Source organism: Miniopterus schreibersii (genome assembly GCF_964146895.1).
Source record: "Miniopterus schreibersii genome assembly, chromosome: 2".
In the NCBI taxonomy this organism is placed as follows: Eukaryota; Metazoa; Chordata; class Mammalia; order Chiroptera; family Miniopteridae; genus Miniopterus; species Miniopterus schreibersii.
Genome location: NC_138102.1, coordinates 30,316,472 through 30,329,999, shown reverse-complemented (window position 1 = coordinate 30,329,999; position 13,528 = coordinate 30,316,472). Strand labels below are relative to the sequence as shown.

General features: G+C 43.9%; 1 protein-coding gene across 1 annotated transcript in view; it reads right to left on the bottom strand.

The window, feature by feature from the left end:
• EFNB2 (ephrin B2) overlaps positions 1 to 6,788 on the bottom strand; it is a 44,480-nt gene extending 37,692 nt beyond the window's left edge. The window contains exon 1 of the mRNA XM_081125912.1: positions 6,019 to 6,788. Within this exon, the coding sequence (XP_080982038.1) occupies positions 6,019 to 6,140 (122 nt within the window). The 5' untranslated portion in view covers positions 6,141 to 6,788. The remainder of the gene's footprint in view (positions 1 to 6,018) is intronic.
• Positions 6,789 to 13,528: the final 6,740 nt, after the last annotated feature.

The following is a 13,528-nucleotide window of genomic DNA, read 5'->3' as shown; positions in this document are numbered from 1 at the left end:
GTTGCTCAGTACAGGGGGCAATTACGATCCAGCATGACCATTTTGTTGTTACCATGTTTAACTTTAAAGCTGGGCAGCGCTAACATTTTTTATAAGCCTTTTGTGTACATGAAGGGCACCTATCCCATTTGACTCAAAGGTTAAGACTCAGATTTATGAGTAAAATATCATCTAGAGAGAGCCCATTGCTTTGGGCATATCGGATCACCACTGACTGGAATGAAAACGAAATTCCCCCTTTTATTATTATATATTTTTTGTCCAGGGTAGGAAAGACAAAACTCAGAGACGAGCTATCTGGCTGACGGAGAGGGACAATCCATAACGCTTTCCCCTTCTTCTCCCACTCTGTGCGAGCTGGCTCAGGGTCTGAGGGAAGGCTGAAATCAAAAGGTCTCTGTTTTCTTTTGCGATAGCTCCAGCCCTACCTATCCCCTCTGGTCTCTGTTCCTTCCCAGCATGTCCCTGCCTGAAGCCCAAATAGATTAAGGCAGGGACCGCCAAGTGCACTTAATCCTACCGAATGGCGGCCGCTGCTAGGCCAGGAGTTAAAAAGGAAAATCTTGCAGGCCTTAACAACTGCAGTGATCTGAGGTTTTAATCAGCCCCAATCTCAATCTCTGAAAAAGGCCGTCAATGAAATCTACCTTTGCCATATTATCCGCCACCAATGAGCAAGAACTGAGCAGCTTTTCTTTCCTGCTTTAACCATCCCAGGCCACAAGTAGGGCTTTCATACTTTCTAATCCGAGTTTCCAAGTCTGTGTGGGTCTCACATAATAGCCAACAGCCCGGAGCAAGGGCCTCCGTCTCTGCACCCTTTTCAGAGACGTGTCATTTCCAACATCAAGCTAATCTATATGTTGCCATGGCTTCACCCTTTATCTGCCTTTACATCTTATGAACTGCATGGATTTACCACATTATTTTTATCTGAAAGACGGAAAATGGTGGTTTTATTGCCATACAATCAGATTACTGCTGCTAGTTTCTCTATGCCTTTTTACCATACTTCAATCAAAAGGGATCAGTTTCTTTATACTCTGCCCTTGATTTACATTACATCTGTAAAGACCTAGTCTGGGTTGTAATCCCCTTATTAACTATGACCAGGGTTGATTTGCCTAAAAATAAAAGCAAATTGTGTCAGACCCTTTCACTTTGTTTTTGATTCGGAACTACAAAATGGATTACTAAAGAAATCTTCAGAGTTCACACGGCTGGTATAGTGCTGAATTTAAAATGAGAATTAAACAAGTTAAACAGGGGAGCCATGTCAACGGTTTACATTTTCCATCATGAGAGAAGGGCTGAATTGCTTATGTCTTTGTGTTATTTGGCTTTAGAGAGACAATGAAGCCACAGGAGTTTTTCCAAGCTGTTCGGAACACTGTCCCATTTGCCATCCTTCCTTCTTTGCTTTTCTTACACCCCTCTCCCAGCCCCATTCTAATTCCTCCCCTAAAAAAAGGTGGGGGGGGTGCTCTTCCCTGAAAGAGCTAATTCCTAACTAGAAGCTGATAGTTCTATGGGTCCTGCATATTTTAATCAAAATATTTTAAACAGTTGAACACTCCTATTTAAGGCTCTACTCCTGCACACAAAGGGTGAGCTCATAAGCAAATCTATGTAGATGTATGATAAGTGACCTGAAAAACAGGCTTTTTATGTCAGCAGCAAAGGAAGGCAGAGATTAGGCTGACGGGAGTACCATTTTAATGATTATTTTTTAAAGAGCGCTTCTTTTTGTCTAATTTGCAGTGAAAGAGTTTAAGAATAAAGTTTTCATAAAGTGTTAAAGAAATATCCTTCCTTAAGATTTTTTTTCCTTCTTGATGAGGGTCTATAGTATTTCCTTCCCCCGCCACTCCCATTCGGATGACGCATCCCTGCAGTCGGGCTGGGATCTCAAATCTTTTCCTATTAGGAGAGCACACTTGGGAAACGTTGCTCTAAGGTAGACGTTCAGATTCAACCTCCTGGGCGCTACCTGAAGCATTTCCGTGGAAGGCAAGGCAGCAGAGATTTAGCTGCTCCATTTGCAAGGTCGATTTGAAGGAAATTATCGTGGTGATCCACCAACTAAAGGATTTATCTCAGTAAATTTGCAGATAAGAGGTTTTATGATAATTAATTGAAACACACCCATTATTCTTCAGCCGACTCCGTGTGGAGAAGCCATACCAATCTGTAGCTTTTATTTCGCTGACCTGGGAATGATGCCTAATTCACCTGTCCTCATACCTCAGCCCAGGAGTCAGAAACATTTAGGAATGTTGAAGTCATTTGCATGTCTTTGCATTGGTTGGACAAGTGTCAACAGCTACGCTTTGTGTAAGATTTAGAACCAAGTGCTTAACAAATCATCTTAACCTCCAGCTCCCTTTTCTGAGGCTTGAAGCTGTAATTGCTGAGGTTAAAAAGTGCAGTCCCTAGACACACGATTCCCAAATAAATTCTCTCCTCGTCTGAAAGAAGGCTACCAAGCATGTTGTGAGATATCGTTTTAGCTCCGTCTTTGTGCTCTCTCTGGCTCAGTTGTCCTGTGGAACAACGACAGTCCATTACCTACAGTTTATCATCCTGACAAAACGTGAGGAATGTGGATGTGAAAGCACTAACAATTCCACCCCTGGTGCTTTGTGCTTTTTTCTCTCTATATTAAAACCGACAAGATTAACCCAAACGCAAACTGTGGAGCATAGTTCAAGGGGCTATTCAATCAGTGCTGAATGTGCATTTGTTTACCTATAAAAATAAGAATTTCAGACACAATGGAGGGCAGGCTGGCTTATATATGGTATTGAATGGACTGTTTAAACAGCACTATCCATTGTAGTTTATTTTATCAATCTCTGACAGGTCCGTATTTATTCGGAGCCTGACTGTGGTGGAGCCCATGTATTATAGGTTATCTGGATATTATCCGGCCATTCTTTTCTACCAAGTCAATCAATATCAGGAATTTAGTATTATGTAGGGGAAAATGACATGGGAAAAGCAATAATGCTTTGTTAACTAAGCAGTATGTGGTGCATAGGGAACAGCCATCCCCAGACATAAGAAATTAATGCTCAACTGAAAGTCTCAAGGAAGTCGGTGTAATTCATTCTAGAATACCATACCAACACAGACTTGCACACTCTAAAGTAAAATCTATATATATATATTTTTTTAAGAGGTAATTATTTTATTTTGGCAAAAACGTGTTTGGAAAAAATTGTCCTACCGAAATGTTAACTAGAAATGAATGAAAGCCAGGTTTGGCTATTCTCTCCTGAGGTTTAAAAAAGAAAAAAAAAAAAATTGCTTAAACAACCTAGATGTCTCCAACTGTACCAGAGTATATGGATACAATGTTAATAATCAAACAGAGCCAATGTTTCAGTGCACGGAACTTCTTCCCATTGCTATATAAACTCTCAGGGATGGGAGCAGCAGACAGTGATTAAAGTAGTTATGGAGACAGTGAATTTACAAAGGATTTTCTGGACCCTGTATCCAAACAGCTGCTGCATGCTCCCTATGTCCACCACCTGCTAAAGAAGCTGACCCCTGAATGAAACAAATCTAATTACTGATGGTGGCTTCATTACAAATGAATTGTTCCCCAGTTCATATGAACTGATGTGAAACTTCAATGCATTTGATTACCTTCCTGCCACACTGCATTGACTGACAAACTTTTCTCTGGAAATAAATATGCGACTTCCCCAAATACAACAAACCCGTGACGTGAGGGGGTTTTATTCATTCCTCCAGGAAGAAACCTTCCTGATCTTGCAAGCTAGCATTCAGCTACATACTTTGTTAAGTAGACCTTTTCCAGGGACAAATTACCCAGTCCTCCAGGCAAGCCATTATCATGAGAACTATAAAAGAAATTCTACTCTTGAGGACTGGAGCAATCAAGCCAACAGCAACATCAGCAGTGCAAGGAGGCAGACTTCTTTCTCTAAAATGCAGGCCTCCAGCAGGTCTCTAAATCTGTGGCCACAGCTGGGAAAAACAGACTAATGCTAATCACCAGGCCGGTGAGTAAACAGCAGTCACCCCCACAACCCCCACACACATTAGGAAAAGAAATATTAATGTCTAAACCTTACATTGAAATACTATGGCTCTACTTTTTTTCCAAGTAAGTATTTCTAATGCTCCTCCCAGATACACACAAACTAGTAGTTAATAATGCAAAGATACATATACAGAGCTGAACGCTGGAGGGGCTAAAGGGGATTTCTTTAAACCAGATTGAAATATAAATATGAAATCCTGATGGAGGGGGAATCAACCCCCAAAGCCAGTCCGTCAGTGAAAGTGCAAAGTGAAGCAGAGCAGGCAGCCTGGGGGAGGAGGCGAGGGCTGGCGCCGCGAGCATTGCGCATGGAAGAGTGACCTCTGTAGGCGCGCAGCGAGCACTGGAGGCCTCGCGGCTCCCCGCCCGCCTCGCTCTCGGACGCGGGCGGCAGCGAGCAGGTCCGAGCCCGGCGCGTTCTGGCACCACCTGGTGCCTCACCATTCGGTACCGGTGTAAAGGTGTTACTGCCACTAATTTCTCAGCAAACACAGCATCTTACATTAAGGAAAAACAACAATAACAACAAGAAGACTTCCATACAAGATCAGGCTAAATGGAAGTAACTTTTAAATATGAGCAGTGTTGTGAAGTGCCACCTAGCATCACGCATGAATTTGATCCCATTTACAGCTGTGACGTTTTTCGCCCTTATAATTGAGAATTCTGCGTTAACGTATTGGTGAATTTGAAATTGATCACTTTTAAAGGAGTGGATACAATTCTTTAATTAAGATGTGATTTCTAAGTCAATCCCTTATCTCTTTACTCCTAAATCCATGGCCAACTTGCTCAACTTTAATTGGGCCATTGATTTTGCTTCTGATCTCAAACGCTTACTCCAGGAACCAGCCAATGTCTCCATACTTTTCCCAAGTTTCCCAAGGCTAAAATTCCATGATTCTGTAAAATATTTTTGGCTGTGATTCAAAATGCATCCCAAGAATGAGGTAATGTGCAATGCTGAGTACACAGATGACTAATTACGAGTTATTTAGAATTTCTAAATTCTAAACGTACCCTGGTAGCTCACACTGAAAGTTAATCTCTCCAAGGCCTGGCTTTCTCCCGGCTGCAGTTTGATAAAAGCAAGTCGGATCTAAGGATACCATTGCTGCCCAGGCTCCCCAAGCGTGAAAGCTTCAGCTAGGTCGACTAGGCAGGGCCTTCAGCTTTTGCAGAAAGCGTCCTAAAAATCAAATCAGCTAGGGAACGCACAGAGTTCGTGGCCACTGGTTTAGAAACGAACAGAGAGGCCGACGTGCAGAGGGATCTCCAGGAAAAGCCTAAGGCCCGTCTGCGGGGCGGGGAGCAGAGAGCTCGCCCCCGGAGTTCGCCCCGGGAGTTCTCCCGCGGAGCTGGCGAGCTCCCCGCGCACTCCCGGGCAGGCTGCGCGCCGGCGAGGCCAGAGGCTCCGGGGCGCTACCGGCGGCCCGGGGACCACAGGCTCCCTTCGCCGGAGTGCGCCCCACTGCCGGGAGCCCGCCGTCCCCGCCTGCCGTCCCCGGGGCCCGGACCGAGCTCGGGCGCTCCTCTGGGGCGCAGCATCCCCGCCTCTCTCCAGAGCCCGAAAGCCCCTGCGCGCCTGCCAGCCCTGTTTGTGGCCGGGCTCTCCATCCTCGAAAAAAGGGGTCAGGTATTGCCGTCGGACGCCTTTGCGGGGGTCGCACCAGAGCAGCCAGGGGCTTTTTAACGCCTAGGAGCTCCAGGGGGAAGGAAAGCGGGGAGGGAGCTCCTTAGGGCTGGCGCTCTGACTGGAAAGCCGAGGGAGGAGACTCCACCAAGTGTAAGGTGGCGCGGATGAGGGACGGGAATCTGGGGAGGGGGGAGGACCGAGGTTCCAGAAACCGGCTCTGAGGTTCCGCCGCCCGACCCTTCCTCCCACACGGACCGCGCGGCGCGGCAGACCCGCGGTGGCGAGGGTGATCGCGGATGCCACTTACTTGGAGTTCGAGGAATTCCAATAGATGGGCTCTAAAACTATCGATCTGGAAATCGCACTTCTGCATAAAACCATCAAAACTCCCCAGCAGTACTTCCACACGGAGTCCCTCCTCGCGGCCATGGCCAAGCCGCTCCCAGCTCCGCGCACACGGGACGGCAGAGGGACGGGGCGCGGGCCGGAAACCCCAATCCTCCAGGCAGAAAAGGGGGAGACCGCAGGCAGATCTAGGGCGCGCCGAGCAGCTCCAGCGGTCGCCGAGGCCGGGGGCGCTCCCCTTGGGGCCCTCAGGGCGAGAGGCGGGAACGCACACGCGGGGTGCGGCGGCGCGGCGGGCTCGGGGCTCCGGGTCGCCGCGCCGGACCCAGCTCGAACCGCCGGCTCCCGTGCGACTCCAGGGTGCCGGGCGCGGGGCGGCAGGGAGGGCGCGCGGCGGGGACACAAAGGCGGAGATACGAGTGGGCGCGGGCGGCGCGCGGCGGGCGCTGCGTCCCGAGCGGGGCCGCCTCGCACTATAGATCCAGGAGGGCGGGCAGCAGCCCGAGCGCACGGGCGCCGGGTCGACGCGGTTCCATGTTCCCAAGCGCGGAGCGGCGAGGGATGTCTCCGGGAGCGCGGGAGCCTCTTCACTCCTCGCGGCTCTCAGCCTGCAGAGTAGGCAGGAGGGCTCCGTCCCAGGCGCGGGCGCCAGACGCGCGCGGGCCTTTGTGTGCGGGGAGGGCGCGGGGACCCGCTCTGCGCGCAGGAGAGATCCGCACGGCGCCGCCGTCCCTGCCGAGGAGAGTCAGCGCGGACCCCGCGCTGTCAGAGCACTATAAACGCGGGGCCCCGCCCCGCACGGCGCAGCCCATTGGTCCTCCGCACGGCAGCCCCAAGTTGGTTGGGCTGCTGGCCCGTCCGTCATCAGCCCCCGTCGGACATTGGGCGCCGCGAGGCGGGGCGCAGGCTGACAGGTGAGCCCCGCCCTCGGCCCCCAGGCGGCGGCGCGAGTGGAGCGCAGGGCGGTCGGCGGAGGAGAGGGGCCTGCGAGTGCGCCGCGCGGCTCCGAGCGGCGGGGCGGGGCGCTGTTAGGGACGGGCGAGCGGGGAGCGGGGACAGCGCGGATCCTCCTGTCCCTGTTCCCAGGACGCGGCTTCATTGCATGGCAAGTGCCCTAACTTTGAAAGAGGGACAACGTCTAGGGCGAAACTTTCCCTGCGGAGTTGAAGGCAGTGCTTTCCCCGGGCCTCTTCCTTCTTCTAATGAAGCGCCCCCTCCGCAGAGACTGACCGACACCCCGCTCGCGCGACCCTTCGCTGCCTTCACCGGGCTTCTCAGTGATGCGTTTCAGCCCGGATTGGGGTACCAAACGGCAGCTGGGGCCCAACCTAAGGCAACGGGGCCCGGAGATGAAAAATGATCCCCGGGGACGAGGCGCCGGCGGGGCAGTAGCCGTTAGGGGCGCGCACGTCCTGGCTCCGCATCTTCCGCGCCTTGCTTAGCACGAAGGCAGCACTTCTTCCAAGAGTCGCGGGCACACTCGCGCCTGCCGCGAGACACACTCACGCCTCCCCAAAGTGACTGGGAATTTAGGGGTGACGCTATCAAATAGCGCCCAAACGGAGCGGTGGCAGCAATTCTGCGCTCGGGTTCTTGGCGAAGTACCTTCCCTAAGAACGGCCAAGAGGAGCGCCACGCTGTCGCCTACTTCCACGGACCCACAGCGCCCACTAGCGGCCACCTAGACTTCTCTGCGCGAGGCACAATGGTTACCTACCCAGACCAGGTTCCCCACCCCCACAGCCCCTACTGTAATCTCTAAGAGAAAGTCCAAAGGAGAATCTCTCTTAAATGACCAAGACCGGAAGGACACGGCAGAAATAAGGCACAGTACATATGGACAATTTAGTTTGGGAGGAAAAAACACCTATGCCATATAGCCACAACGTGCCTTCAAAAACCCCGAACTGTTTACTCCAGGATTTAAGGTTTCAGACGCAAACAACCGGGCAGAAATCCTACAATTGTATTTCTTTACCCAAATTGTTCGCTAAGCTAAATTTAAAACAGAAAATATGTTAAAAACATCTCGTTTAGATACTAGTTTTTTTCACTCGTAACATATGAAGATGTTAATGGCTCATTACGTATTCGTTTTTTTTAAACATTAACCATAAATTAATGCACATTTCAAATGGGAGTGTAAAAAAATTGTAAAGACTAGTTTAAGATCGAACACATTATTTAGGATATGCGAGGTTGTGAATACATTTATATTATTCCAAGTTGATCTTTATTTGAGAAAACTTTGCTAGTTTCAATTGCTAGTTTTAAGCAAGCCTACAACTTGAAATAACTTTTTTTAAAAAGACTCAAAAGCGGTAAAGCGATTCCAAGCCATCAGCCGATTCCCAAAACGACTAAAAAACCAGGAAGGGGCAGGCAGTAATACCCATAATTTCACAATGTTTTAAAAAGTAGTTTTTAATAGCTTAGAACGTCTTAAATGTTTTTCACCAAACTTTAAACTTCTTAAAAATTTATTAAAAAGCTAGCCTCAAGATCTCTTTAAAAAGTTAAAACTGAGCACCTCAGCACCATGTTTTATGTTTAGCAAACTTACACTGTTAAGTTTAAGTTGTGACCTCTTAGCTCCTACATCCTTTCAAGTAAACTAGAGGAAATTAAGGAAATCTGCATTGTCTTAAAATAACCATGGCTGCCATTTTTAGTAAATCAGATATTCTCACATCCACAGCACTTTACCTTGGGGAAAAATGTATATGTACATATAAAAATCGCTTCCTATTTTTATTTGACCAAAAAATAAAACCATGCACACAATTCCTATTGTATAAGTTTAGAGTGTGTGAATGTGCATCAACTTTCAGTAAATGTGGAAGAATTGGCTGCACAGACTATGTGAAAAGCATGAGTAGCAACTTCAACATGCTAGTGTTCCACTGCTGTTTAGGTAATAATTTCAGTAATTAAAAGCATCACCTCAAACCATGTACCATGCCCCCCCGCCCCCCCCCAATATGTATCAGCATGTACAAAAGACAAAGTTGAACTTTTAAGTATGCCAACCCAAGAGCCAGTCACACCAGTTTAATACTTCTTTGCATTTGGACTTCATTTTACAATTATATTATTGGAGAAACATGGTTATTTTTGAAATCTGAAATTTACCAGCACATAATTAACCCATCAAAAATAAATTTTATTTTAGCACAGAAAGTTACTTTAAACTATTTCCAGAGTTAAGGAAGACGTTTCTAAGTCAAATAATTTTTGGAATTTCAATTAAAATTAATATAAATTTGCATAAATGTCAAATGAGGTGGCAAATGTTTGTTTCCAGTTTAAAAAACAAGAGGGCAATTTTGCCCAAATTCACCTTACTAGTTATGTTTCTGCCCCTCTGAATTCCTGAGCATGTGCTGATCTTTAGAACTTAGGTTTCTTACATATTCCTTGCACAATAATCTATCAATTCTAGTAAGTACTTCAAAAGACATCTTTAACATAACTTCTGTAAAAACAAAGGACAAAAAGCCTTCTCTAAATTTAACATTACTGAAAAAAATTACTGAAATTTTATGTACGATTAAATGTCGTCCAAGCCATGAACTTTCTATGTAGCTCTAAGCTTCTACTAAAATGGTACCTTTGTTTCCTGGTGTTGCATGCAGTTGATTTCATACAAGTCACTCAAGTTTTTAGAACTCTTATGAAAATGCTCAATGTACTGGGGACGACTTTTCAAAACAAGCAGAAAACCCTTTCTTCGATCAACTTTGTCATACACTCCTGCCCCAACGATAATGCTTCTAAAATTCAGATTACACACTGAATCTTCTTAAATCTCCTTATGAGTTTGGTAGGAAAAGTATTAATTACATTGGGATCTTGGTCAAAAGAAAAATTTCCCTTTGGGAAGTTTAGTGACAACTCATACATTATAGACCATACGACATACCCCTTATGAAACCAAAATACCATTACTTTCCACTATAGTAGTCATTTAAATCTCTAGCTCAATTTGTCATTGCTTTTAAATTAATGCAAAAGCACCACTTGTGGAAAGAATAGTTATGGCTCCAACTATCTTGGGCACCTGGCATGAAACCTCATTTCCTTACTTGCAAACGAACAGGTTTAGAGGACCAACCATGCTCCAGTCACCATTTCAAGTGGGATTAGTAGTTTGGAGATACACTGGCAAATAGTTAGCAGTGCAGTTTTCATTTTATCACTCAACTGTAATACTTTAAATTCTCTAGCATTCCCACTTTTATGGACTGATACGATAGACATACTGTATATTATAAAAAGTTAAATTTTGCTCTAAACATATAAGGGATATTACTGACAGTAGTTGTTAGATAACGGATCTCTTAAAAAAGGCTGATAAAATCATTTTTGCTCCCTTTAACCAACTTTACGGTAAGACATTCAACAGCACATAGAAACAGCTGCTATGATATATTCCTTTAATTCTTTATGTTGACACTTATTTAATCCATAGTGAAAACCTGGAAAGTGAAGGAAACAATCATTATCCGAACGTATAGGAAGAACAAACCTATTTTACCCTAATGTGAATGGAGCCAGGTTTAGTCACCAACAGTATACCAACCTCAGAAAACACACTGACACTACTAAACACACACCTTTGCCTGAGTGGTAGCGAAACTGCTGGGTCCGTGAGGTTTAATTTTCAACTTACTGGCTTTCAGGCATAGAAAAACTAAAGAAATACGTATAAAAAATACAACTGTTTGAACATCCTCTATCAAACACTGAAGACCCAGGAAAGGAACAACCTTCTTTTCAAGACTTCCAATGACATTCAATCACACACGTAATTTTGATATTGGGTTATCTGTATCCCATCCCAGTGTTTTCTAGCTGCACTGCAAATGTTACTCTAATAACTACGGATACTAAATACACTGTCAGGCAATGTGACCTAATCATCTGGAAAACAATGGCAGCCCTAGCCAGTTTGGCTCAGTGGTTAGAGGGTCAGCCCATGGACTGAAGGGTCTCAGGTTCGATTCAGACCATGGGCACATACCTCAGTCGCAGTTTCAATCCCCAGCCCCATTGGGGGCACATGTGGGGAGGCAACCAATGTCTGTCTCACATCGATGTTTCTCTCTCTCTCTTCCTCTCTCTCTCCCCCCCCTCTGAAAAGCAATGGAAAAAATATCCTCTAATGAGGATTTAAAAAAACAAAGAACTGAAAACCAATAATGGCAAATCTGCTACAAAATGTATAGTGCAGCGTAATAGCAAATGTAAATATTCTAGATTACTGCACCACTAGCAACTCCGAGATTACGAACAACTGTTTTTTCTTTTTTAAACATGAGAGTAAACAACAAAGGTAATAGCAAAAGAATCAAGACTACAATTAATAGCAATTCAACAAATGAAAAGGTTGAGTCTACTGCTTGGGCTTTCCACACACATTCTGGATTTTTTTTGTTTTTTCTTTCAATCCTCAGTAGAGGATATTTTTTCCCATTGTTTTTCAGAGAGAAGAGGGAGATGGGGAGAGAAACATCAACGTGAGAGACACATCAACTGATTGCCTCCTGCAAGTACCCTAAACAGGAATCACACCCGAGGCCCTTCAGTCCATGGGCTGATACCCTAACCACTGAATCAAACTGGCTAGGGACATTCTGGCTTTCTGGATTGAAGCCCTTAATTCTTTTACCTTCAGTGGTCCTTTCGTTAATTAATAACACTGGTAATTTAGTGTTCATAAGACTACTGGAGGAAGTGACGGGTCTCAGAAAGTAAGATACCTTGTCTTCAGAATTTTTCGTGGCCAGTAATACAAAACAGACAAATGGTTCTGGGTGTAAAGGAACAGAAAATTGAGAACTGAAAACAGACCTAGTTAATAGTAAAAGCTTTGGAGAAATTTTAAGTGACAAATGGAGAAACCTTAATATAAAATGAGGTATTACAAATGACATATAGAGTTCAATTAGCCAAGATTCTATGCTTATTTTACTTCATAAAATTAAAAAGTACAAAGCCACTGGAACTTCTTATGGTACTGGTGGCCACACAAAAAAACCTATGTACATATATTAGCACAAATGACTTAGTATTTAACTGAGGACAGAAACATCTTCATAAGGAAAACTGGAGCAGTAAATCTTTAAATACAAACCCCTTCCCCTCTTTGCAAACATTAACGAGTCCTCACACCAAACTAATTTAAAGGTTTATACAACAGATTTAATTCTGCAGACTCCACAATATAAATGGCAATGACTACATATTTTAAATACTGTAATAAAAATACAGTCATTAGTTAATTCTATAATGCATTAAAAAAGAATAACCTAAAAAACAAAATTGTGAATAAAGGCATTATTTAATAAATTAGGGAACATCTGAACTGACTGGGAAAGAATCTGAACTTTTATAATATGTACAACAAAGGCAGTGAAAACAAATGGAGAAAACAAATTACTACACATTGTTGCAGCACAGAAAAGATTGGGTGTTTTTTTATTAACAATGACATCCTCTTTCCTGTAGCCTGGCACAGGAACAATTTCAATATTTGATGTGAGTCTCCAACAGCAAGCAGATACTGCAATGTCACTAAGCAACTTACTGTGATTTCATACCACATGTGGCAGTAAGAAATTTTTTAAAAATTAAAGGCACACGTAAGCTAATTTCAAATATTTTAAGTCCGGGCTACTCTTAGATACAATGTTTAAAACACTTGTATAGCAAAACAATTTTTAAATAAACATTTTGGAAAACTTGAATACACAACTTAGGAACAATGGATCTATACCAAAAAAAAAGTATAAGAATCATGAAATAATTAGAGCTAACCTATATTTAGAAATTGAAAAATAATGTGTAAGTAACCTATATTCTTTAGGTGAATAAAGTGAATTGTTTTAGAATAGTAAGTACCATGTTTATTAAGTCAGTTCTCACTACAGTCCGTGCCTATTTAAAATTCTATCTTTAAGGATGTGTAAACTGATTTTATTGTTCCTTACCACAATTAGACTTATCCAAGAACTCAAACTAAAGCAATAGCATTTTTCTTAGCATGCACACAAAGTAATCTACCATTTAGTGATTTCATTAACTTATGTTTTCACTTTTAAAGGCCGATCAAACTGTATCAAAATATTGGAGAATATTTCCTCTACTTTGATGACATGTTTATGCATCTCAGGCAACATTTTTATATTCATACTTTTCTTTAATAAATGTTGAATACCAGTACACTTAAAAGAACATATGTAAAGATAATACAGATTCTACTCTGTAAGTCATCCATATCACATGCAAAAACAAAACAAGAACTTGTAATAAGTTTAAATGTGTTTGCCCCCAAATAAACGTGCAAGTACCCTACCCTGAAGATGATCTGACTACCTTAGCCTTTTGTGAAAGTACAAAGCTAAGTTCTTTCTGATGGCCCACTTTGAAATTATCTAAGAGTCTATAAATTTTAGAAGCATTTTTCTATA